Consider the following 23,256-nt stretch of genomic DNA (forward strand, 5'->3'; position numbering starts at 1 on the left):
AAACAGAACGCGTCTGCAAATGCAGATCTCTGTAAACGCACGGTGAACATGTCGCGATGTTTTTATAAATAGAACCACAACACCTCCCCCCTCCCCACTTCCCCCCCGGTGCCACGTGTGAGGTGAAAATATCTCGGTGAATGAAAGGCCGCTCCATGAATGGCTTCGGAAATGCGCGGAGTTGAATGGCGGACAGTTTTTCTTCAATCGGCCGTAAATAATTCAGAAAAGGAGGCCCTCAGAAAGGGAACAAACAAAGGAAGTCTGACTCATTCAAATCCAGAAAGGCCCACGCTCCGATAGCATTGTGACGCTAAGTACTGAGGGGGAATTACATCAGCTTCCTGAAGGATTGTTTCCGAACCTTTCGGTAAACATCAGGGGGGAGGGGAGAAAGACACGGGCAAAGTTCAGCAGGTCAGGCAGCACCCGAGGAGCGGGAGAATCGAGGTTTCGGGCCTACTCCCTTCATCAGGAATGAGGCTTGTGGGCCGGGGGGGCGAGAGTGCGGCACTGGAAAAGAACAGCAGGTCAGGCAGCATCTGAGGAGAGGGAAAATCGAGGTTTCGGGCCTACTCCCTTCATCAGGAATGAGGCTTGTGGGCCGGGGGGGCGAGAGTGCGGCACTGGAAAAGAACAGCAGGTCAGGCAGCATCTGAGGAGAGGGAAAATCGAGGTTTCGGGCCTACTCCCTTCATCAGGAATGAGGCTTGTGGGCCGGGGGCGAGAGTGCGGCACTGGGAAAGAACAGCAGGTCAGGCAGCATCTGAGGAGCGAGAGAATCGAGGTTTCGGGCCTACTCCCCTCGTCAGGAATGAGGCTTGTGGGCCGGGGCGGGAGTGCGGCACTGGAAAAGAACAGCAGGTCAGGCAGCATCCGAGGAGCGAGAGAATTGAGGTTTCGGGCCTACTCCCCTCGTCAGGAATGAGGCTTGTGGGCCGGGGGCGAGAGTGCGGCACTGGGAAAGAACAGCAGGTCAGGCAGCATCCGAGGAGCGAGAGAATTGAGGTTTCGGGCCTACTCCCCTCGTCAGGAATGAGGCTTGTGGGCCGGGGGCGAGAGTGCGGCACTGGGAAAGAACAGCAGATCAGGCAGCATCCGAGGAGCGAGAGAATTGAGGTTTCGGGCCTACTCCCCTCGTCAGGAATGAGGCTTGTGGGCCGGGTGGGTGTGTGCTGAGAGATAAGTGGGAGATGGGGTGGGGTTTGCGGAGAATGTGAAGGTGAGGGAGAAGGTGGCAGGTCGGAGAGGAGGCTGGAGCAGATAGATGGGAAAGGCGACGGACAGGTCAGGAGGGCGGTGCCGGGTTGGAGGTTCGGGGTTGGGATAAGGTGGGGGAGGAGGGTGGAGGGGAGATGAGGAAACTGGTGAAGTCCACATTGAGGGGTTGGAGGGTCCAGAGGCGGAAGATGAGGTGATCTTTCTCCAGCCATCGGGTGGTGAGGGAGCGGTGACGGAGGAGGCTCAGGACCTGCATGTGGAGTGGGAGGGGGGAGTTAAAGTGGGTTGGGTTGGTGCGGGTGTCCCAGAGACGTTCTCCACCTCCATCTACCTTCCCCCGCACCAGCCCCACACCCCACCTCTCATTTATCTCTCCACTCAAGCCTGTTATGGACTAGACCAAGCCACTCAAACTATTCTGAAGAATGCCTCCTAGGCCATAACTTTGTTTCGCTAAGTATCTGGTGGAAATTACCTGGGGTAAGTTAGCTCGGCTGACCACCAGGTTTTAAAACAGACAAACGTTTATTCACAGAATTACACAAGGAAAAGAATTAAGAGAACCTCCAGAATTCAGCCCATCTTAATTATGCTGTCCCAAATAAGCCAACCCTCTTAAAAACCAGTAAAAATTGGAACCACCGGGGTTGGAGGATTTGGAGAGGCTGGACAGGCTGGGGCTGTTTTCCCTGGAGCGTCGGAGGCCGAGGGAGTGTTTCTGTGCTGTACATCTCTCTGACTCCCTGTTAGAATCCCCTGCTAAATCCCAACTAATTCTGGACTGAACTGCTCAGCGAGAGAGCTGACCACTCCCCTTCCATTATACAGGTCACTTCTGAAACATGACCGCTTTAGGTCGAAGGTATATCTGTTTGCTGACAAACGAAACGGTCTGTCAAGGTCCTTTCTCATCTCTTTTGTGTTAATCGGAGCCCGGCCTGTTTACTAGCCCTCTGAACACACACAAAAATAAAAATCTAGGGCCCAGCACGCTTGGGAAAGGACCAGCCTTTAGGGGAAAAAAGGATTGGTTCTGTGACAAGCCTCATTCCCGATGAAGGGAGTAGGCCCGAAACCTCGATTCTCCTGCTCCTCGGATGCTGCCTGAACTGCTGCGCTTTTCCAGCGCCCGCACTCTTGCCCCCGGCCCACAAGCCTCATTCCTGATGAAGGGAGTAGGCCCGAAACCTCGATTCTCCTGCTCCTCGGATGCTGCCTGACATGCTGCGCTTTTCCAGCGCCACACTCTCGACTCTGATCTCCAGCGACCGCAGTCCCTCGCTTTCCCCACAGGCGGAACTCACCCAATGCACCGAGTCCCCTGCCCTCCATGTCTGACAACAACAACCTACCTTCCACAAGCACCCACAACTTTCCCGAACGCATTCCAGGAAGGAAGCCAAGTCTCACCCTACCCCGATTCGCCGCCACGGGGATTTCAGGAGATTTGAGGAAGGAGGGAGAGAGAGAGAGAGGGAGGGGGGAGAGAGAGAGAGAGGAGGAGGAGAGCTATAGCGAGGGGATTCATGGGGTCTTCCAACTCCCTCACCTACCCCAGACATAACAAGAACACACCACATCCCCCAATGGCAGAGCGATGGGGGTCAAGGGAGAATCAGACAGGACGGTGGTGCAGAGATCTCATTGGAAGTCACAGGGATAGGGAGGGGTTGTAGGGGCTGGAGGGGGCGACAGAGATGGGGGGGGTGTCGGGGCTGGAGGGGGTGACAGAGATAGGGAGGGGGTGTAGGGGGCTGAAGAGGGTGTCAGAGATAAGGAAGGGGTGTAGTGGACGGAGGGGGTGACTGAGATAGGGAGGGGGTGTGGGGGGCGGAGGGGGGTGACAGAGATAGGGAGGGGTGTTGTGGTAGTCTGCAGTTTCCGCACTCACAAACACTGTCTCTAACATCCTGCCTCCATCTTTATCAGTTCCCATCTGGTTCACTAACACCAAGCTGTGGAGGTCTGCCTGAGGGTGACATCAGATAGCTCAGTTGGCAGGATGGCTGGTTGGCAGCGCAGTGCGATGCCAACAGTGTGGGTTCAATCCATGTACCGACTGAGGTGACTAAAGAAGAACTCTCCTTCTCAACCTCTCCCCTCACCCCATGGTGACCCCATGGTTAAACCACCACCAGTCACACACCCCCGCCCCCCTACTGTCCCTCTCTCTCTCTCTCTCCCTCCCTCTCTCTCTCTGTCTCACTCCCTCCCTCTCTCTCTCTCCCTCTGTCTGTCACTCTTTATCTCTCTCCCTGTCTCTCTCTTTCTGTCTCTCTCTCTCCCTCTGTCTCCCTCTCTCTGTCTCCCTCTCTCTGTCACTCTCTCTCTGTCTCTCTCTCTCTGTCTCTCTCCCTCTCTCTGTCTCTCTCTCCCTCTCTCTTTCTCTCTCCCTCCCTCTCTCTCTCTCCCACTGTCTCCCTCTCTCTGTCACTCTCTATCTCTGTCTCTCCCTCTCTCTCTCTGTCTCTCACTCTCTGTCTCTCTCTCTCTCCCTCTGTCTCCCTCTCTCTGTCACTCTCTCTCTGTCTCTCTCTCTCCCTCCCTCTCTCTCTCTCTCTCTGTCTCTCTCCCTCTTTCTCTCTCTGTCTCTCCCTCTCTCTCTCTCTGTCACTCTCTCTGTGTCTCTCTGTGTGTCTCTCTCTCTCCCTCCCTCTCTCTCTCTCTGTCTCTCTCCCTCTTTCTCTCTCTCTCTCTCTCTCTGTCTCTCTCCCTCTCTTTCTCCCATTCTCTCTCACACATACACATGAGGGTCTCTCATTGCATCAGGGGGTGCGGGGAAAGAGCATGGCTAATGGCAGTGAGATCCACAGTCAGCTGAGGAGGGGCTGAATGGCCTCCCCCATTTGAAACAAGCTAGCAGGGTGAGGAGGGACGCCAACCCGACAGCGCGGAAAGAGGACATTCGGCCCATTGGGTCTACACCCACCCACCTAAGAACTTGCTGCACAACTCCATCCCCACTGCACCCTGGGTAACCCATCTACCCTATACATCCCTGGGGCACTATGGGACAATTTAGCATGGCCAATCCACCCTAACCTGCACATCCCTGGGCACTACAGGACAATTTAGCACGGCCAACCCACCCTAACCTGCACATCCCTGGACACTATGGGACAGTTTAGCACGGCCAATCCACCCTAACCTGCACATCCCTGGGCACTATGGGACAATTTAGCATGGCCAATCCACCCTAACCTGCACATCCCTGGGCACTACAGGACAATTTAGCACGGCCAACCCACCCTAACCTGCACATCCCTGGACACTATGGGACAGTTTAGCACGGCCAATCCACCCTAACCTGCACATCCCTGGGCACTATGGGACAATTTAGCATGGCCAATCCACCCTAACCTGCACATCCCTGGGCACTACGGGACAATTTAGCATGGCCAATCCACCCTAACCTGCACATCCCTGGGCACTACAGGACAATTTAGCACGGCCAATCCACCCTAACCTGCACATCCCTGGGGCACTACAGGACAATTTAGCACGACCAATCCACCCTCACCTGCACATCCCTGGGGCACTACGGGGCAATTTAGCACGGCCAATCCACCCTAACCTGCACATCCCTGGGCACTATGGGACAATTTAGCATGGCCAATCCACCCTAACCTGCACATCCCTGGGCACTACAGGACAATTTAGCACGGCCAATCCACCCTAACCTGCACATCCCTGGGGCACTACGGGGCAATTTAGCATGGCCAATCCACCCTAACCTGCACATCCCTGGGGCACTACGGGACAATTTAGCATGGCCAATCCACCCTAACCTGCACATCCCTGGGCACTACGGGACAATTTAGCATGGCCAATCCACCCTAACCTGCACATCCCTGGGCACTTACAGGACAATTTAGCACGGCCAATCCACCCTAACCTGCACATCCCTGGGGCACTACGGGGCAATTTCCCATGCATCTGGTCAGATGAACTTCCCAGAGCCTTGTGACGTGCGACGGTTCGAGGGCAAAGTCGTGGCCTCCATTGAGTTGCGTGTTAGCCACCCAGAGGCTGGGTCTGACCAGTCAGTCGGTCACAGGACAGATCTGGGAGGAGGGGTGAAGCTGCTGTGCGAGAGGAGGGGCTCACATCCATAAGGAAGGGGGCTCCTTTTTAATATCCACTGCCAGCCTGACACAGCCCAGAGGATAAGCCAGAGGTGAGGGGCAAGATGATCTCACAGGCTTGTTAAGTCAGAGTGACATTCATGAAAGTGGAAAAGCAATTTAGTCACATTCTTTTCTAATGTGTGACCCTGGAAAAAAGGTCGGTGGGGGGCGAGTGGGCTTGTTTCTAAGTATTTGTTTTCAGAGTCTCTGGAAAATCTCCACGGGTCACTTCCACTTTCTAGAAAATCTCTCTCAAAAGAACGTTTTGCCGTTTGGAAGGACTGAGTACGTTGGGAGCAATTTTGACAGAAGTTCCAAAACCGATACCGAGAGAGGGAGAGAGAGAGAGAGAAAGATTTGTGCTAAGGTTTATCTTTGTTAAGATAGTTTAGAACTTCTGCAGAAAACGTTTTTTAAAAGCGTTGAACAACTTGTGGAAATAGATGGAATGTCATTTGAAAGAATCTTGTGTACCATTTGATAATCTGCAAGACGGTTTGGAAGTTTATGTTTTAGAAGTTTTGGGGGGGATAAAAACTTGCAAGGAAGTTTTTGGAACTTTCGTGAAATGTAGCTTGAAGGAAATTCGTGAGATGTCTGTGAGAAAGTTTGGAAATTGATCAAAAAAAAGTTTGAGAAAACTTTTGGAAGAAATTTTTTGAAACTTTCTAAAGTGGAACTTGAAAGGGCCAAAACTCTTCTAAAGAAGTTTTATAATGTTTATGAAATATGGTTTGTAAGAATTTTGAACTAAGTTTTTTTTAACAGTTTAGAAAGTTCATGAAATATGTTTTGAAAGAATTTAGTTGAAAATTATTACAAAGTTTTTGCCAAGTTCATGAAATATATTTTGTAAGAATTTAGTTGAAAATGATTACAAAGTTCATGAAATATATTTTGCAAGAATTTAGTTGAAAATGATTACAAAGTTTTTACAAAGTTCATGAAATATATTTTGTAAGACTTTAGTTGAAAATGATTACAAAGTTTTTACAAAGTTCATGAAATATATTTTGTAAGAATTTAGTTGAAAATGATTACAAAGTTCATGAAATATATTTTGCAAGAATTTAGTTGAAAATGATTACAAAGTTTTTACAAAGTTCATGAAATATATTTTGTAAGACTTTAGTTGAAAATGATTACAAAGTTTTTACAAAGTTCATGAAATATGTTTTGTAAGAATTTAGTTGAAAATTATTACAAACTACATTTTATAAACATTGTAAACTTGCTTCAAAAACTTCAAACTTCTGACAAAATTCTTTCAACCTACATTTTAGTAAGTTCCAAAAACTTTCTTCTGAAGTTCTTTCAAACTTTTTTTTTTGGGAAATTTCCAAACTTTCTTACAAACAAGCAGCTTTTCTTTAGGAGTTTAGAAAGTTAATGAAACACTCTTTGCAAGAACTCAGTTCAAACCTTTTGCAAAATTCTTACGAACCCTCGTTCCCAACCATCTCGGTCCAAAGTTTTCAAAGAAAGTTTTTAACTTTAAAGATTTGGCAGGAATTTGTCAGAAAGTATAGATTTTGAAGAAGAAAATGCTGTAAGAATGAAGAGACTACGTTCGGTTAATTCTTTCCCTGATTGCTCGTTTGTTTAACTGAGCCATTTTCCCCACCCTACCCCCAACCCAGTTCACGCTCCCGTTCCTCAATGTGCTCTCTATCTCTCCCTTCAGGTTAAGCCCCCCCTTTCCTGAGCTTGGGCACATCGTATGTTCAGGTCGAGACGCTCGGTTGTTGTGCGGAGACTGTGGCGGAGTCGTTGCCCGTCAGCGACGGGTCCCAAGCCCGGAGGGGAGAATGCGGATCAGGAGGCACTGAGTGTCTTGAAACTTGCCACGCACTCCCTCTTCAAGCGGCTGAGGGACGAGCAGCTGGAGCTGCTCGCCCGGGCGCTGGAAGCCCGGGACACCGACGACCGCACCGACTGCGTCCGCTTCCCCAGGAGCGAGCTGCGGATCGGGAAGCAGCGCTACTGGCCCCAGCTGCTGACCTGCAAGCTGTTCCGCTGGCCCGAGCTGAAGCACCTTTACCAGCTCAAGCGCCTGTGCGTCTGCGACTGCTGCTGGAGGGCTTCTGAGGACAGCGCCACAGTCTGCTGTAACCCTTACCACTTCAGCAGGCTGAGTGAGCCAGGTAACTGCCTGGGCGCCGGGGAATTGGACTTGGATTCGATTCACGGCCGTCACATAGAGCTGGACGGCACAGAACCAGACCCTTCGGCCCCTCTCATCCATGCCCACCAAATAGCCCAAATAAATCTAGTCCCGTTTAGAGACATACAGCACGGAAACAGACCCTTCGGCCCATCTCGTCCATGCTGACCAGATAGCCCAAATAAATCTAGTCCATTTTGAGTCATACAGCACGGAAACAGACCCTTCGGCCCATCTCGTCCATGCCCACCAGATTTCCCACATTAATCTAGTCCCGTTTAGAGACACACAGCATGGAAACAGACCCTTCGGCCCATCTCGTCCATGCCCACCAGATATCCTACATTAATCTAGTCCCGTTTAGAGACATACAGCATGGAAACAGACCCTTCGGCCCATCTCGTCCATGCCCACCAGATATCCTACATTAATCTAGTCCCATTTAGAGACATACAGCACGGAAACAGACCCTTTGGCCCATCTCATCCATGCCCACCAGATATCCTGCATTAATCTAGTCCAATTTAGAATCATAGAGCACAGAAACAGACCCTTCAGCCCATCTCATCCATGCCAACTGGATATCTTAAATTAGTCTAGTCCCGTTTAAAGTCATACAGCACAGGATCGGACCCTTCGGCCCATCTCGTCCATGCCGATCAGATATCCCACATTAATCTAGTCCCATTTAGAGTCATACAGGACAGAAGCAGGGGCAGGAAAATTGACGTTTCGGGCAAAAGCCCTTCGTCAGGGACCTTCCTGATGAAGAGCTTTTGCCCGAAATATCGATTCTCCTGCTCCTCGGATGCTGCCTGACCTGCTGTGCTTTTCCAGCACCACTCTGATCTAAACTGTGGTTTCCAGCATCTGCAGTCCTCACTTTTTGCCCAGCACAGAAACAGACCCTTCAGCCCATCTTGTCCATGCTGACCGGATATCCCAAATTAATCTTGTCCCGTTTAGAGTCAAACTGCACGGAAACAGACCCTTCGGCCCATCTCGTCCATGCTGACCGGATATCCCAAATAAATCTAGTCCCATTTAGAGTCGTACAGCACAGAAACAGACTCTTCGGCCCATCTTGTCCATGCTGACCGCATATCCCACATTAATCTAGTCCTAAAGACCTTGGTAGCGATGCTCTCGCCTAAAGTACTCCAGCATACCTCTGTCTCAGGCTATCTGATCCATACTTCCTTGCTGAACCATGACCTGTCCATACTGCTTGTAAACAAAGCTTTTCACTGTATCTCAGCTCACGTGACAATCAATCATAAGACCATAAGACATAGGAGTGGAAGTAAGGCCATTCGGCCCATCGAGTCCACTCCGCCATTCAATCATGGCTGATGGGTATTTCAACTCCACTTACCCCCATTCTCCCCGTAGCCCTTAATTCCTCGTGACATCAAGAATTTATCAATCTCTGCCTTGAAGACATTTAGCGTCCCGGCCTCCACTGCACTCTGCGGCAATGAATTCCACAGGCCCACCACTCTCTGGCTGAAGAAATGTCTCCGCATTTCTGTTCTGAATTGACCCCCTCTAATTCTCAGGCTGTGTCCACGGGTCCTAGTCTCCTCGCCTAACGGAAAACATTTCCTAGCTTCCACCCTTTCCAAGCCGTGTATTATCTTGTAAGTTTCTATTAGATCTCCCCTTAATCTTCTAAACTCCAATGAATACAATCCCAGGATCCTCAGCCGTTCCTCGTATGTTCGACCTCCATTCCAGGGATCATCTGTGTGAATCTCCGCTGGACACGCTCCAGCGCCAGTATGTCCTTCCTGAGGTGTGGGGACCAAAACTGGACACAGTACTCCAAATGGGGCCTAACCAGAGCTTTATAAAGTCTCAGTAGCACATCGCTGCTTTTATATTCCAACCCTCTTGAGATAAGCGACAACATTGCATTCGCTTTCTTAATCACGGACTCAACCTGCATGTTTACCTTTAGAGAATCCTCGACTAGCACTCCCAGATCCCTTTGTACTTTGAATCAGTAAATCAACCAGATGTCCAGCATAGAAACAGACCCCTCAGCCCCATTTCCCAGCACTTGGCCCATCTCCCTCCAAACCCTTCCTATCCATGTCCCCATCCAGATGCCTTTTAAATGTTGTCATTGTACCAGCCCCCACCACTTCCTCTGGCAGCTCATTCCACACACGTACCACCCTCTGTGTGAAAAAGTTGCCCCTGAGGTCCCTTTCCCCCCTCTCCTTAAACCTATGCCCCTCTAGCTTTTGATTCCCCCACCCCAGGGAAAAGACCTTGTCTATTTACCCTACCCGTAACCCTCATGACCCCTCAGCCTCCAACACTCCAGGGGAAAACAGACCCGACCTCTTTAACCCCTCCCTCTAGCTCAAAACCTCCGATGTCTTTTTCTGGACCCTTTCAAGTTTCGCAACATCCTTCCATCTCCCAGGCCCGATGTCAAGGAAAGGCCACCAGCATTCTCACAGATGCCCCCCCACCCTGGCAATGTTTCTCTACAGCCTCTCCCATCGGGGAGAAGGGACAGAGGCCTGAACACATGCACAGGCCGGTTTCGAAACAGCTTCTACCCTCCTGTCGTTAGAATACTGAATGAACTCACAAACTCTTAACATTCGCCTGTCCCTGTGTTTTTTACTGCTGTTTACCTATTATTTACTTATCTACATGACTTAACACTGTGATCTGCTCGCAAAACAAAGCTTTTCACTGTACACGGGGACAATAAACTCAATTCAATTCGACGTACCTGAGTACAGTGAAAAGCTTTGTTTTGCAAGCAGTTTCGAGCGAGGACACACAGCTCACGGAGTGCTTAGACAGAGCGAGGGATACAGCCGCACAGCAGCTGAATGAAGCTAGATCAACGTTATCTGAAGTGATTGAGGTCCGTGCAGCAATCTCACAATGGCACCTAAACACACAGAAAAGAATCGCCCCGCGTCTTAATCTGTTAAAATTCGAGAGACAAGCAACCATCCCAGAGGTCGCTATTTGAACAAATTTATTCTTCAGGGAGAAAGGGACGACTGCAGATGCTGGAGTTGAGAGTTGAGAGGGCGGCGCTGGAAAAGCACAGCAGGTCAGACAGCGTCCGAGGAGCAGGAGAATCGACGTTCCCTGATGCAGGCCTTGTGCCCCGAAACGTCGATTCTCCCGCCCCTCGGGGCGCTGCCTGACCTGCTGCGCTTTTCCAGCACCACCCTCTCGCCTTTATTCCTGAATCCCAACACAGGATATGAAAACCAACAGCCACTTACAACCCCTTTCTCTTCAAACTAATCTTTTACCTCCCACTCTACAATACTAGTCCGATTTTTAAAAGAAAAAATTCCGGATTAAGGTTTCCAGGAAAACAACACATAATCATGTGCCAAAACCAGTCAGCTTTGCTGATTCCTCCCTGTCGATTGTCCTATGTGGATTTTCTCAATGTTCTGCTGTGCTAACCCCCCTTCAAATCCTTCTGCCCCACCAACCTGTCATCACTAAACTAGCCCCATGTCTGCCTGCTCATAGCCCATATCCCCTTCCTATCATCCGAATGCCTTTTAAGCCTTGTAAATGCACCCACGTCCACCACTTCCTCTGGGAGTTCATTCCACGCACGCACCGTCCTCTTTGCAAAAGAAATTGCCCCTCATTTTAGCAGTTGTTGGTCTTTGGCAGTTCTCCCCCTAACTGTTCAAAATGCCAAATTGTTTTATACCCCAAAACATTGCATCGTTTTAATATTATCACAGTACTAACTTCCAGTTTGATTGGATTTTGGTATCTTGGGGCATAATTTAAACCGATGGGATTTTGGTACCATGGGGCATAATTTAAATCGATTGGATTTTGGTATCTTGGGGCAGAATTTAAATCAATTGGATTTTGGTATCTTGGGGCAGAATTTAAACTGATTGGATTTTGGTATCTTGGGGCATAATTTTCACCAAATGGATTTTGATGTCTTGGGGCATAATATAAACTGATTGGATTTTGGTATCTTGGAGCATAATTTTCACCGATTGGAGTTTGGAATCTTGGGGCATAATTTTCACCGATTGGCCGAATTTGAATTTTGTTTTTGTTTCATGGCAACCCAGCTGCTGCTATATGTTTCGATCAACATTGTTACCTTGCTCAGGGCTCTCTGTGCTGTATCAGTCTGTGTCGAACCTTCTCGGCTCTCCCCAAGGTACAGTACACCTCCGCACCTTCATAAGCAATGGATGGAAGGTCGGTTTGCGAGAGGGACTGGGCTGGGTTCACAATTCTCTGTAGTTTCTCACGGTCCTGGGCGGTGCGGTTGCTGTACCAAGCCATGATGTGCCTGGAGAGGATCCTTTCTCTGGTGCATCTGTGAGGGTCCTTTATGGATGGGCCGAATGTTCGTCAGCCCCTGAGGAACAAGAGACGTGGTTGCAACCCCTTGACTGCCCCGTCGAGGGAGGTGGGTGGGGTGGATCAGGACAGTTCGTTCTGGGCGTGCCCCCCCCACCCCCCACTCTCTTTCCTTCCTGAAGTTGATGATTGGCTCTCTAGATGTTGGATATCTGACTGACCCTGGTGGTGTCATCGGCGAACCCTGTAGATGGCATCCGCTCGGAATTTGGTCCTGCACTCTGGGTGCACAGTAGGGGGCTAAGAATGAAGGAGAGCTGCAGCGTTGGGGGTTATTATGGAGGAGGTTGCAGTTCCCGATTGGAGGTTGGAATGGGGGGGAGGAGCAATTACTTCCAATCACAGTACAGGATGGAAACAGACCCTTCTGCCCAACCAGCCCGTCATCACTAACCTAGCCCCACGTCTCTCTGCTCCTGGTCCGGATCCCCTTCCTATCATCCGAATGCCTTTCAAACCTTGTAACTCTACCCACATCCACCACTTCCTCAGGAAGTTCATCCCACACATGAACCATCCTCTCTGCAAAAGAGATTGCCCCTCATTATGGTTGTCTTAAGATCTTTTTTCCTCTCGCCCTAAAAATTATGCCCCTCTAGTTCTGAAATCCCCCAACCTAGGGAAAACAAAACATCTACCACTCACCTCCTCTACATCCCTCTCATCTTAAACCTACGCCTCCCCTCTCCCATTATTTGACACTTTCACTCTGGGGAAATGCATCCCTATCGCTATGCATCCCTATCCATGCCTCTCTGTCAGACTGCCTTAGATCAGAACAATCCTTTTGAAGTAATGACAAAGAAGATTGATGAGGGCAGAGCAGTAGATGTGATCTATATGGACTACAGTAAGGCGTTCGACAAGGTTCCCCATGGGAGACTGGTTAGCAAGGTTAGATCTCATGGAATACAGGGAGAACTAGCCATTTGGATACAGAACTGGCTCAAAGGTAGAAGACAGAGGGTGGTGGTGGAGGGTTGTTTTTCAGACTGGAGGCCTGTGACCATTGGAGTGCCACAAGGATCGGTGCTGGGTTCTCATCATTTATATAAATGATTTGGATGTGACCATAAGAGGTACAGTTAGTAAGTTTGCAGATGACACCAAAATTGGAGGTGTAGTGGACAGCGAAGAGGGTTACCTCAGATTACAACAGGATCTGGACCAGATGGGCCAATGGGCTGAGGAGTGGCAGATGGAGTTTAATTCAGATAAATGTGAGGTGCTGCATTTTGGGAAAGCAAATCTTAGCAGGACTTATACACTTAATGGTCAGGTCCTAGGGAGTGTTGTTGAACAAAGAGACCTTGGAGTGCAGGCTCATAGCTCCTTGAAAGTGGAGTCACAGGTAGATAGGATAGTGAAGGCGGCATTAGGTATGCTTTCCTTTATTGGTCAGAGTATTGAGTACCGGAGTTGGGAGGTCATGTTGCGGCTGTACAGGACATTGGTTAGGCCACTGTTGGAATATTGTGTGCAATTCTGGTCTCCTTCCTATCGGAAAGATGTTGTGAAACTTGAAAGGGTTCGAAAAGATTTACAAGGACATTGAGTGGTTTGACAGGGAGAGGCTGGATAGGCTGGGGCTATTGTCGCTGGAAAAACCATTTGGTGTCTTTATTGGTGTTCACGTCAAGCAGAGGAATCATATCGAGTTTGAAATAACCTCCCTTGCTCCATTTCAGTCGATCCCAAGGCAGTGTGGCGGTCTGGAGTCACGTGTAGGCCCAGACTAGGGAGAGGGCGGCAGATCTCTTCGTCCCCTCAGTCGTCATGGTTACCCTCCCCGAGATTGGCCCCAGTGAATTGTGGGGGGGGGGGCAAATGGGATGGAGTCACATGTTCCCCCATCCCAAGAGTAGGCCAATTAGCCTCTGGATCGCTAGGTTGGTGTCATTCCCAGCATGCACCTCTGCTAGGCCCAGCTGACATTTATGTCGACGGCTCAGGGTGTTTTATTTTAACGGTCAGGTCTAACCTCCCTTTCTTTCTCTCCACTCCCTCCACCCTCTTACAGAAACCCCTCCACCTCCGTACTCAAAACTGTTGCCAGGCAACCATAGGAAGAGCATCGAAGGTAGGTTCACCTTCCGGTTTCCATGATAGCCCCCCAGCCCGTGAGGGGGGTGGAGCAGGGAGAGGGGTTGTTTTGGGGAGGGTTGGTGCTGGGGAAGGATTGGGGCAGACAGTGATATTTCGGAGAGTTTTCACTGAAGACCGAGATGTTTAATCAGGAAGGGAATCCTGCGTAGAATGCCAACAGTGTGGAAGCAGGCCATTCGGCCCATCCCAACCCCTCCCGACATCATCCCGCCCAATCCACCCGGCAACCATGCATTTCCCATTGTCAATCCATCCTCACCTGCACATCCCTGGGCACTATGGGACAATTTAGCATGGCCAATCCATCCTAACCTGCACATCCCTGGGCACTATGAGACAATTTAGCATGGCCAATCCACCCTAACCTGCACATCCCTGGGCACTATGGGACAATTTAGCATGGCCAATCCACCCTAACCTGCACATCCCTGGGCACTGTGGGACAATTTAGCATGGCCAATCCACCCTAACCTGCACATCCCTGGGCACTATGGGACAATTTAGCATGGCCAATCCACCCTAACCTGCACATCCCTGGGCACTGTGGGACAATTTAGCATGGCCAATCCACCCTAACCTGCACATCCCTGGGCACTATGGGACAATTTAGCATGGCCAATCCACCCTAACCTGCACATCCCTGGGGCACTATGGGACAATTTAGCATGGCCAACCCTCCCTATGTTAACCTCACTGCAGACCAAGATGCTTGCAGAGGTAGAGGTCAGAGGGCAAAGTGGAAGGAGTAAACCATAAATAGAGGAGGTGAGAGTGGGCACAGTTTTGTAGGAGAGATCAACCATTCGAGACTCAGATAGAGTCATACAGCACGGAAACAGACCTTTCGGCCCAACCTGTCCAGGCTGTCCCAATATCCTAATCAAATCTACTCCCCTTTCCAGCACTTGGCCCATCTCCCTCCAAACCCTTCCTATCCATGTCCCCATCCAGATGCCTTTTAAATGTTGTCATTGTACCAGCCCCCACCACTTCCTCTGGCAGCTCATTCCACACACGTACCACCCTCTGTGTGAAAAAGTTGCCCACTTTCCCCTCACTCTCCTTAAACCTACGCCCATCTGGTTTTGGACTCGCTTATTCTGGGGGGGGAAAATTGACCGGCAGTGTCTTCTCTCTGGGCGCGTGAGTCTGAGGAATACTCCCCTTTCCTACCGGAGCCCGAGGGAGATGTTCCATGGTTGAGGACTGAGATAGTGAGGCGAAGGCTACTAAAACTATGAGAGGACCGAATGGGTGAGCAGATTCAATGGGCCGAATGGCCAATTTCTCGCCATGTGTATTTCTTCCGAAGAGGATTTCAAAATTTCACACACACCCCGAGCGCTGGGTGAAGTGAGGGGCTCAGGGTGGAGGACTCACGGGATCTGAGGCTTGGTGGAAGGTAGCAGGAGGGAATTCAGCCCTTGCGATTCTAGCCAGGTCCCTGTGAGCCCCACTCCCTCTCCCTGAAACAGGGGGCTTTCAGAGCAGTGTCTGAAGACTGGAAAGGTGAGGTAATTGTTTGTTCCTCTCTGCTGTCCCTAGACCCAACTGAACATGACGCCACACACCAACTCAGGAGGAATGAACCTACCAACCACCAGAATCCAGACTGGCCGGGTAAGATTAGACAGCTGTCTTCACACGGGGAGAGGGCCAGAGATTGGCTGAGGGAGCTGGTGCCATCGGAGGGTCAGCGCTGAGGGAGTGGGCGCTGTGGGTGGGTCAGTGCTGAGGGAGTGTGTGCTGTGGGAGGGTCAGTGCAGAGGGAGCAGGCACTGTCCGAGGGTCAGTGCTGAGGGAGCAGGCACTGTCCGAGGGTCAGTGCTGAGTGAGCGGGTGCTGTCAGAGGGTCAGTGCTGAGGGAGCAGGCGCTGTCAGAGGGTCAGTACTGAGGGAGCGGGCACTGTCGGAGGGTCAGTACTGAGGGAGCGGGCGCTGAGGGAGGGTCTGTGCTGAGGGAGTGGCACTGTCAGAGGGTCAGTGCTGAGGGAGCTAGCCCTATCCGAGGGTCAGTGCTGAGGGAGTGGGCGCTGTGGGAGGTTCAGTGCTGAGGGAGAGGGCGCTGTCGGGTCAGTGCTGAGGGAGTGTGCGCTGTGGGAGGGTCAGTGCTGAGGGAGTGGGCGCTGTCAGAGGGTCAGTGCTGAGGGAGTGGGTGCTGTCGGAGGGTCAGCGCTGAGGGAGTGGGTGCTGTGGGAGGGTCAGTGCTGAGGGAGCGGGTGCTGTCAGAGGGTCAGTGCTGATGGAGTGGGCGCTGTCAGAGGGTCAGTGCTGAGGGAGTGGGTGCTGTTGGAGGGTCAGCGCTGAGGGAGCGGGTGCTGTGGGAGGGTCAGTGCTGAGGGAGTGGGTGCTGTCGGAAGGTCAGCGCTGAGGGAGTGGGCGCTGTGGGAGGGTCAGTGCTGAGGGAGTGGGCGCTGTGGGAGGGTCAGTGCTGAGGGAGTGGGCGCTGTTGGAAGGTCAGTGTTGAGGGTGTGCTACAAAGTCAGAGGTGCTGTCTTTCAGACTTGTGTGTGTTTGGTTTCAAATGTATCGAGATAATGGTTCAGCTGGCATTGGGGGAGGTATGTGGCACCTTTGGGGTTGGGAGGTGAGAAGAGGATTTCCCTCCACGGTACAATGGCCCGGAAGGGTCTCCTCAGAAAGATGGCAGCTTCGTCTGTCCACCCTCTGACTGTGACCGCCCTCGGGCAGCAGCGGTTCGCCGTGGGGTGTTCCTTGGCTGCCACTGCTTTCCAGCGGGGTTCGGGCCGGTGCTGGTGATGTGGAACGGGAGGCAACCGTGCCGATGAAGCCTGCGGGCTAGGCCTCGTCTCCTCTCTGGGGAGCCATTCACCTCCTTCCGAGCTGAGGTGCCGCCGGGGTCTTCCTTGCCTTATTCCCTGTCAAGTAAAGGGCCCGAGGGTGGAGACGGGGACAACTCTTGGCGGCCGGGCTGCATTCAGGAACCTCCTGTGCCCTTCCCATCCTGCCCTCAGGAGACAGCTGGCTGGTACAGGAACTGGGCCTTACCTGGTGGTGGGATTTGAACCCAGCGACATTTCCAACAGGCCGCAGCCTCACTGCCAAAGCTTCGAGTGAGGGGAGAGGCCTGGTTCTGCAGAGAGAGAGAGGGTTCTGTCATAATGAAATGAAATAGCTCGGCCGAGATGTTGGGTTGCTCTGTACTGAACCCCCCACCTCCCCACCCCCCCACCCCCTCTGCTGTTTCAGATTCCAGCTCGTTGCCCGTGGCGACCAGGGACGAGCACTGGTGCAGTGTGGCCTACTGGGAGTACCGACGCAGGGTAGGCCGCATGTATGTCGTCCGCGAGACCTCCGTCAGCGTCTTCTGTGACCTGCCGCGCGGGACGGGCTTCTGCCTGGGGCACCTCCACGCCGATGGGAGGCACGAGCTAGTGAGGAGGACCCGGGGCAAGATTGGCGGCGGGATCCTGCTGAGCAAGGAGGGCGATGGGGTCTGGGCCTACAACCGCAGTGAGCACCCCGTCTTCGCCAGCTCACCCACACTGCTGAGGGGCCGGGCCCGGGGCCCCTCTGTGCACAAGGTGTTGCCCGGCTACTCCCTGAAGGTCTTTGACTACCAACCGGGCCGGGCCCTGCAGCGGTCACTGAGCCCTGAGCTCTCTGATGGCCCCTTCGATCCCCACAGTGTCCGCATCAGCTTCGCCAAAGGCTGGGGGCCGTCCTACTCCAGGCAGTTCATCACCTCGTGTCCCTGCTGGTTAGAGATCCTGCTGAACCACTCCTAATGGGGAGTCCGACCCCCACAGACACACACTCACACACACTCACACACACACACACACACACACACACACACACACTCACACACACACACACACACACACACACTCACACACACACACACACACACACACTCACACACACACACACACACACACACTCGCACACACACACACTCACTCACACTCACACACACTCACACTCACACACACACTCACACTCACACACACTCACACACACACACACTCTCACACACACACTCACACACACACACACGCACACACACACACACACACTCACACACTCACACACACACACACACACACACACACACACACACACACACACTCTCTCTCTCTGACAGGCAGACACTCACACGGACACACATGCACACATTTACACACTAACACTGACACATCACACGCTCATAGAGAGATACAACCTCACAGACAGGCACAGTTACACGACCACACTAACACACACTTATAGACACACCCCGCACTCACAGACAGACACAGAAGAGAATCCCACCCAGACCCATACCCACCTCTATCCGAGTAACCCTGCATTTCCCATGGCCAATCCACCCTAACCTGCACATCCCTGGGCACTATGGGACAATTTAGCATGGCCAATCCACCCTAACCTGCACATCCCTGGGCACTATGGGACAATTTAGCATGGCCAATCCACCCTAACCTGCACATCCCTGGGCACTATGGGACAATTTAGCATGGCCAATCCACCCTAACCTGCACATCTTCGGACTGCGGGAGGAAACCCACACACACACGGTGGGGGGAGAATGTGCAAACTTCACACAGACAGTCGCCCTGAGGCTGGAATCGAACCTGGGTCCCTGGCGCCGTGAGGCAGCGGTGCCAGCCACTGGGCCACTGTATCCCCCCTTTCTCTCCGGTCTCAATTCCCGCTCCTTCAAATCCAACCCACGAGCGTGCCCACCTCCCGGGATCACGGTGTCTCTGTGGATGCCACATCACTGGATTGTATTTGGAGGGGTGGGGGGGGCAGGATGCGTTGTGCCCCTCCCTCAGGCTGGTGAAAGGAGCTGCTTTCATACCCACCTCGTACACCCTGGCATTGATTGTTGTATAGACCCTTCCAGCACAGTACAGGCCCTTCGGCCCTCCATGCTGTGCTGATCCATGGAACCAACCTGAAGCCCATCTAACCTACACTATTCCATTCTCGCCCATATGTCTATCCAATGCCCAGTTAAATGCCCTTAAAGTTGGTGAGTCTCCTCCTGTTACAGGCAGTGCGTTCCATGTCCTACTACTCACTGAGTAAAGAAACTACCTCTGACAGCTCTCCTATATCCATCTCCTCTCAATTTAAAGCTATCTCCCCCTGTGCTAGCCATCACCATCTGAGGGAATATGGCTCTCACTGCCCACCCTTTCTAACCCTCTGATGATCTTATATGTCTCCATTAAGTCATCTCTCAGCCTTCCTCTCTGTAACAGTCCCAAACTTTCCTCGTGATACCTTCCCTCTGTCCCAGGCCACATCCTGGTAAATCTCCTCTGCACCCTTCCCAAAGCTCCCACATCCTTCCTATAAACGCGGTGACCAGAACTGTACACAATACTCCAAGTGCGGCCGCCCCCAGAGTTGTGTACAGCTGCAGCATGACCCCGTGGCTCCGAAACTCAAACTGTGGGACTTTGTGGGTGTGTGTCTGTATGTGTCAGTGAGAGTGTGTGTGTGTGTCTGTATGTGTCAGTGAGTGTGTGTGTCTGTGAGTATGTGTCTGTCTGTCTGTGATTTTGTGTGTGTCTGTATGCGTGTGTGTCTGTATGTGTGCATTCATGTCTGTATGTGATTGTGTGTGTGTCTATGTGTGTGTGTGTCTGTATGTGTGTGTGACTGTATGCGTGTGTGCGTCTATATGTGTGCGTGCGTGTCGTATGTTATTGTGTGTGTGTGTCTGTCTGTGATTGTGTGTTTGTCTGTAATTTTGTGTGTGTGTCTGTATATCTGTGATTGTGTGTGTCTGTGTGTGTGTGTCTGTGTGCGTATGTGTGTGTGTCTGTCTGTGATTGTGTGTATCTGTGTGTGTGTCTTCGTGTGTGTGCATCTGTCTGTCTATAATTGTGTGTGTCTGTGTGTGTGTGTGTGTGTCTGTGTGTGTATGTGTGTGTGTCTGTGATTGTGTGTATCTGTGTGTGTCTTTGTGTGTGTGCATCTGTCTGTCTATAATTGTGTGTGTCTGTGTCTGTCTGTGTGTGTGTGTATGTGTGCGTGCGTGTCTGTATGTGACTGTGTGTGTGTCTGTCTGTGAATTTGTATATGTGTTTGTGATTGTATGTGAGTCTGTCTGTGATTGTGTGTGTGTGTCTCTGTCTGTGAATTTGTGTATGTGTGTGCATGTGTCTGTGATTGTGTGTGTGTCTGTATGTGTGTGTGTCTGTATGTGATTGTGTGTTTGTGTGTGTGTGCGCGTCTGTCTGTGATTGTGTGCGTCTGTGTGTGTGTGTCTGTGTGTGTGTCTGTGTGTATGTGTGTGTGTCTGTGATTGTGTGTATCTGTGTGTGTCTTCGTGTGTGTGCATCTGTCTGTCTATAATTGTGTGTGTCTGTGTCTGTCTGTGTGTGTGTGTGTGTATGTGTGCGTGCGTGTCTGTATGTGACTGTGTGTGTGTCTGTCTGTGAATTTGTATATGTGTTTGTGATTGTATGTGAGTCTGTCTGTGATTGTGTGTGTGTCTCTGTCTGTGAATTTGTGTATGTGTGTGCATGTGTCTGTGATTGTGTGTGTGTGTCTGTATGTGATTGTGTGTTTGTGTGTGTGTGTGCGCGTCTGTCTGTGATTGTGTGCGTGTGCCTGTCTGTGATTGTGTGTCTGTGTGTGTGTGTGTGTGTGTGTGTGCGCGCGCCTGTCTGTGATTGTGTGTGTCTCTGTGTGTGTGTCTCCGTGCGTGTGTCTGTCTGTGATTGTGTGTGTGTGTGTCTGTGTGTGTGTGTGTGTCTGTGTGTGTGTGTCTGTGTGTGTGTGTGTCTGTGTATGTGGTGGATCTGTGACACTGGAACCATTGAGAGGTTGACATTTAGGCACTCCAGTGACAATTATTAAAAAGAGAGTCTTATATGCTATATATCGCTATATTTGCTCAGAAAATTAATATAAAGTTTTGTATGTTAAAAACACTACGACTGTAAATAGGGGGAGGATTTTATTTGTATGCTTTGTGAGGATACTGCAATGACTAATGCACTTGGTTGTATGTCACCACGTTAATTTTTAGCTATTCTTGGAGGTATGCGTCAATAAAATGGCATTGGCTCCTACATCTCCTACTGAGAGGGCTTCTGTCTCCTACACAGAAATGGATAATGGACTTCAGTTTGAAAGGAGCGAGGGGAGTTCATCGGGAGCTGCCTCCTCTCTGATAACTGGCGGTGGTGAAGGCTCTTGCTGCACCTTCATTCATGGCCTCTGTCTCCCTCTTCCTCAACCAACACCCCCCTCTCCCCGTTCCCTCCCTCCCCTCCAAACCCCGGCCTCTCCCACAGCCTCCCCTCCACTCCTCAGAGACCTTCTGCACCCGACTGCGCCGTGAGGTGGGGGGGGGTGCCAGGGTTGGAGCAGGGCGGGCAAAGTGAGAGCCCGCGCAAGGCCAGGCCACGGTCTAATGGGTTTGTTTGCCATCAGTAGCCTTCGAGGGCAGGTCCTTGGTCGGGCGAACTCAGGACTGAGAGGGGGTGATGGCAAGAGAGGGGGGGGCAGGGCATGTGCGTGTGGAAGGAGTTGCCAGGAGAGGTGCAGGGGACAGCTACCAGTGACAACATTTAGCGGGCATCTGGATGGTGACATGAACAGGAGGGTGTTAGAGTCGAGTGGGACCCAGACTGAGGTAAGGACGGCAGATATTCACCCCCCCCCCCATTAGTGACACCCCCACCCCAAAGATCTTCACCACAATTGATGATGAGATTTCCAAATCCAAATTTTATTCAATGAACTCGGAGCTGTGGTAGGAATTGAACCCGCGCTCTGGGGATTTAGCCTATATTATTAGCCCAGTGACCACCATCTCCCCCAGGTTTATAACTGGTTTCTCGCCCTGGCTCAGCGGTTAGCGCTGCTACCTCAGGGACCCAGGTTTGAACCCAACATCGGGTGATGGACTGTGTGGAGTTTGCACATTCACCCCCGCTGTGTCTGTGTGGGTTTCCTCCGGGTGCTCCGGTTTCCTCCCACAGTCCAAAGATGTACAGGTTGTGTGTGTCTGTCTGTCTGTGATTGTGTCTGTGTGTGTCTGTATGTGATTGTGTGTCTGTCTGTCTGTGATTGGCCATGCTAAATTGTCCCATAGTGCCCAGGGATGTGCAGGTTAGGGTGGATTGGCAGTGCTAAACTGTCCCATAGTGCCCAGGGATGTGCAGGTTAGGGTGGATTGGCCATGCTAAATTGTCCCATAGTGCCCAGGGATGTGCAGGTTAGGGTGGATTAGCAGTGCTAAACTGTCCCATAGTGCCCAGGGATGTGCAGGTTAGGGTGGATTGGCCGTGCTAAATTGTCCCATAGTGCCCAGGGATGTGTAGGTTAGGGTGGATTGGCCATGCTAAATTGTCCCGTAGTGCCTAGTGATGTACAGGTTAGGGTGGATTGGCCATGCTAAATTGTCCCGTAGTGCCCAGTGATGTACAGGTTAGGGTGGATTGGCCATGCTAAATTGTCCCGTAGTGCCCAGGGATGTGCAGGTTAGGGTGGATTGGCCATGCTAAATTGTCCCATAGTGCCCAGGGATGTGCAGGTTAGGGTGGATTGGCTATGCTAAATTGTCCCATAGGGCCCAGGGATGTGCAGGTTAGGGTGGGTTGGCCATGCTAAATTGTCCCATAGTGCCCAGGGATGTGCAGGTTAGGGTGGATTGACCATGGGAAATGCGGGGTTACAGGAATAGTACTGGGGCGAGCCCCTCTTCGGAGGGTGAGCGTGAATTCATTGGGCAGATTGGCCTGCTTACATTCTGTTGGGATTTTATCCCCACGATAATCGTGCATGGCAGAACGCATGGACTGAAACATGGGGAAAGGCCGCCACTCTGTGGACATCCAGGGGAGATGCTGCTGGGGAACAACAGCTTTTTCAGATCAAATGTTGGGCAACGGGGACGGCTATTCTCTATAATACACACAGGGACTGCTATTCTCTATAATATACACAGGGACTGCTATTCTTTACAATACACACAGGGGCTGCTATTCTCTACAATACACACAGGGACTGCTATTCTCTATAATACACACAGGGGCTGCTATTCTCCATAATACACACAGGGACTGCTATTCTCTATAATACACACAGGGACTGCTATTCTCCATAATACACACAGGGACTGCTATTCTCCATAATACACACAGGGGCTACTATTCTCCATAATACACACAGGGACTGCTATTCTCTATAATACACACAGGGACTGCTATTCTCCATAATACACACAGGGACTGCTATTCTCTATAACACACACAG

At 51.3% G+C, this 23,256-nt stretch overlaps 1 protein-coding gene across 6 annotated transcripts; it reads left to right on the forward strand.

Moving 5' to 3' along the window:
- The first annotated feature begins 588 nt into the window (after positions 1–588).
- On the forward strand, positions 589–21,065 carry LOC132805487 (mothers against decapentaplegic homolog 6-like). Of its 6 annotated transcripts, none has more exons than XM_060820593.1 (5): positions 589–643; positions 7,033–7,492; positions 13,925–13,984; positions 15,556–15,630; positions 17,221–21,065. In XM_060820593.1, exons 2-5 carry the CDS (start codon positions 7,069–7,071, stop codon positions 17,757–17,759), a joined length of 1,098 nt encoding a protein of 365 aa, XP_060676576.1. In that variant the 5' UTR covers positions 589–643; positions 7,033–7,068; the 3' UTR covers positions 17,760–21,065. The 6 variants fall into 6 exon arrangements, with proteins under 6 accessions (XP_060676576.1, XP_060676573.1, XP_060676577.1 ...); XM_060820590.1 differs by lacking the exon at positions 589–643 and adding an exon at positions 5,301–5,398; XM_060820589.1 differs by lacking the exon at positions 589–643 and adding an exon at positions 5,311–5,505.
- The last annotated feature ends 2,191 nt before the right edge of the window (positions 21,066–23,256 follow it).

Source organism: Hemiscyllium ocellatum, chromosome 50 (genome assembly GCF_020745735.1).
Source record: "Hemiscyllium ocellatum isolate sHemOce1 chromosome 50, sHemOce1.pat.X.cur, whole genome shotgun sequence".
Lineage (NCBI taxonomy): Eukaryota > Metazoa > Chordata > Chondrichthyes > Orectolobiformes > Hemiscylliidae > Hemiscyllium > Hemiscyllium ocellatum.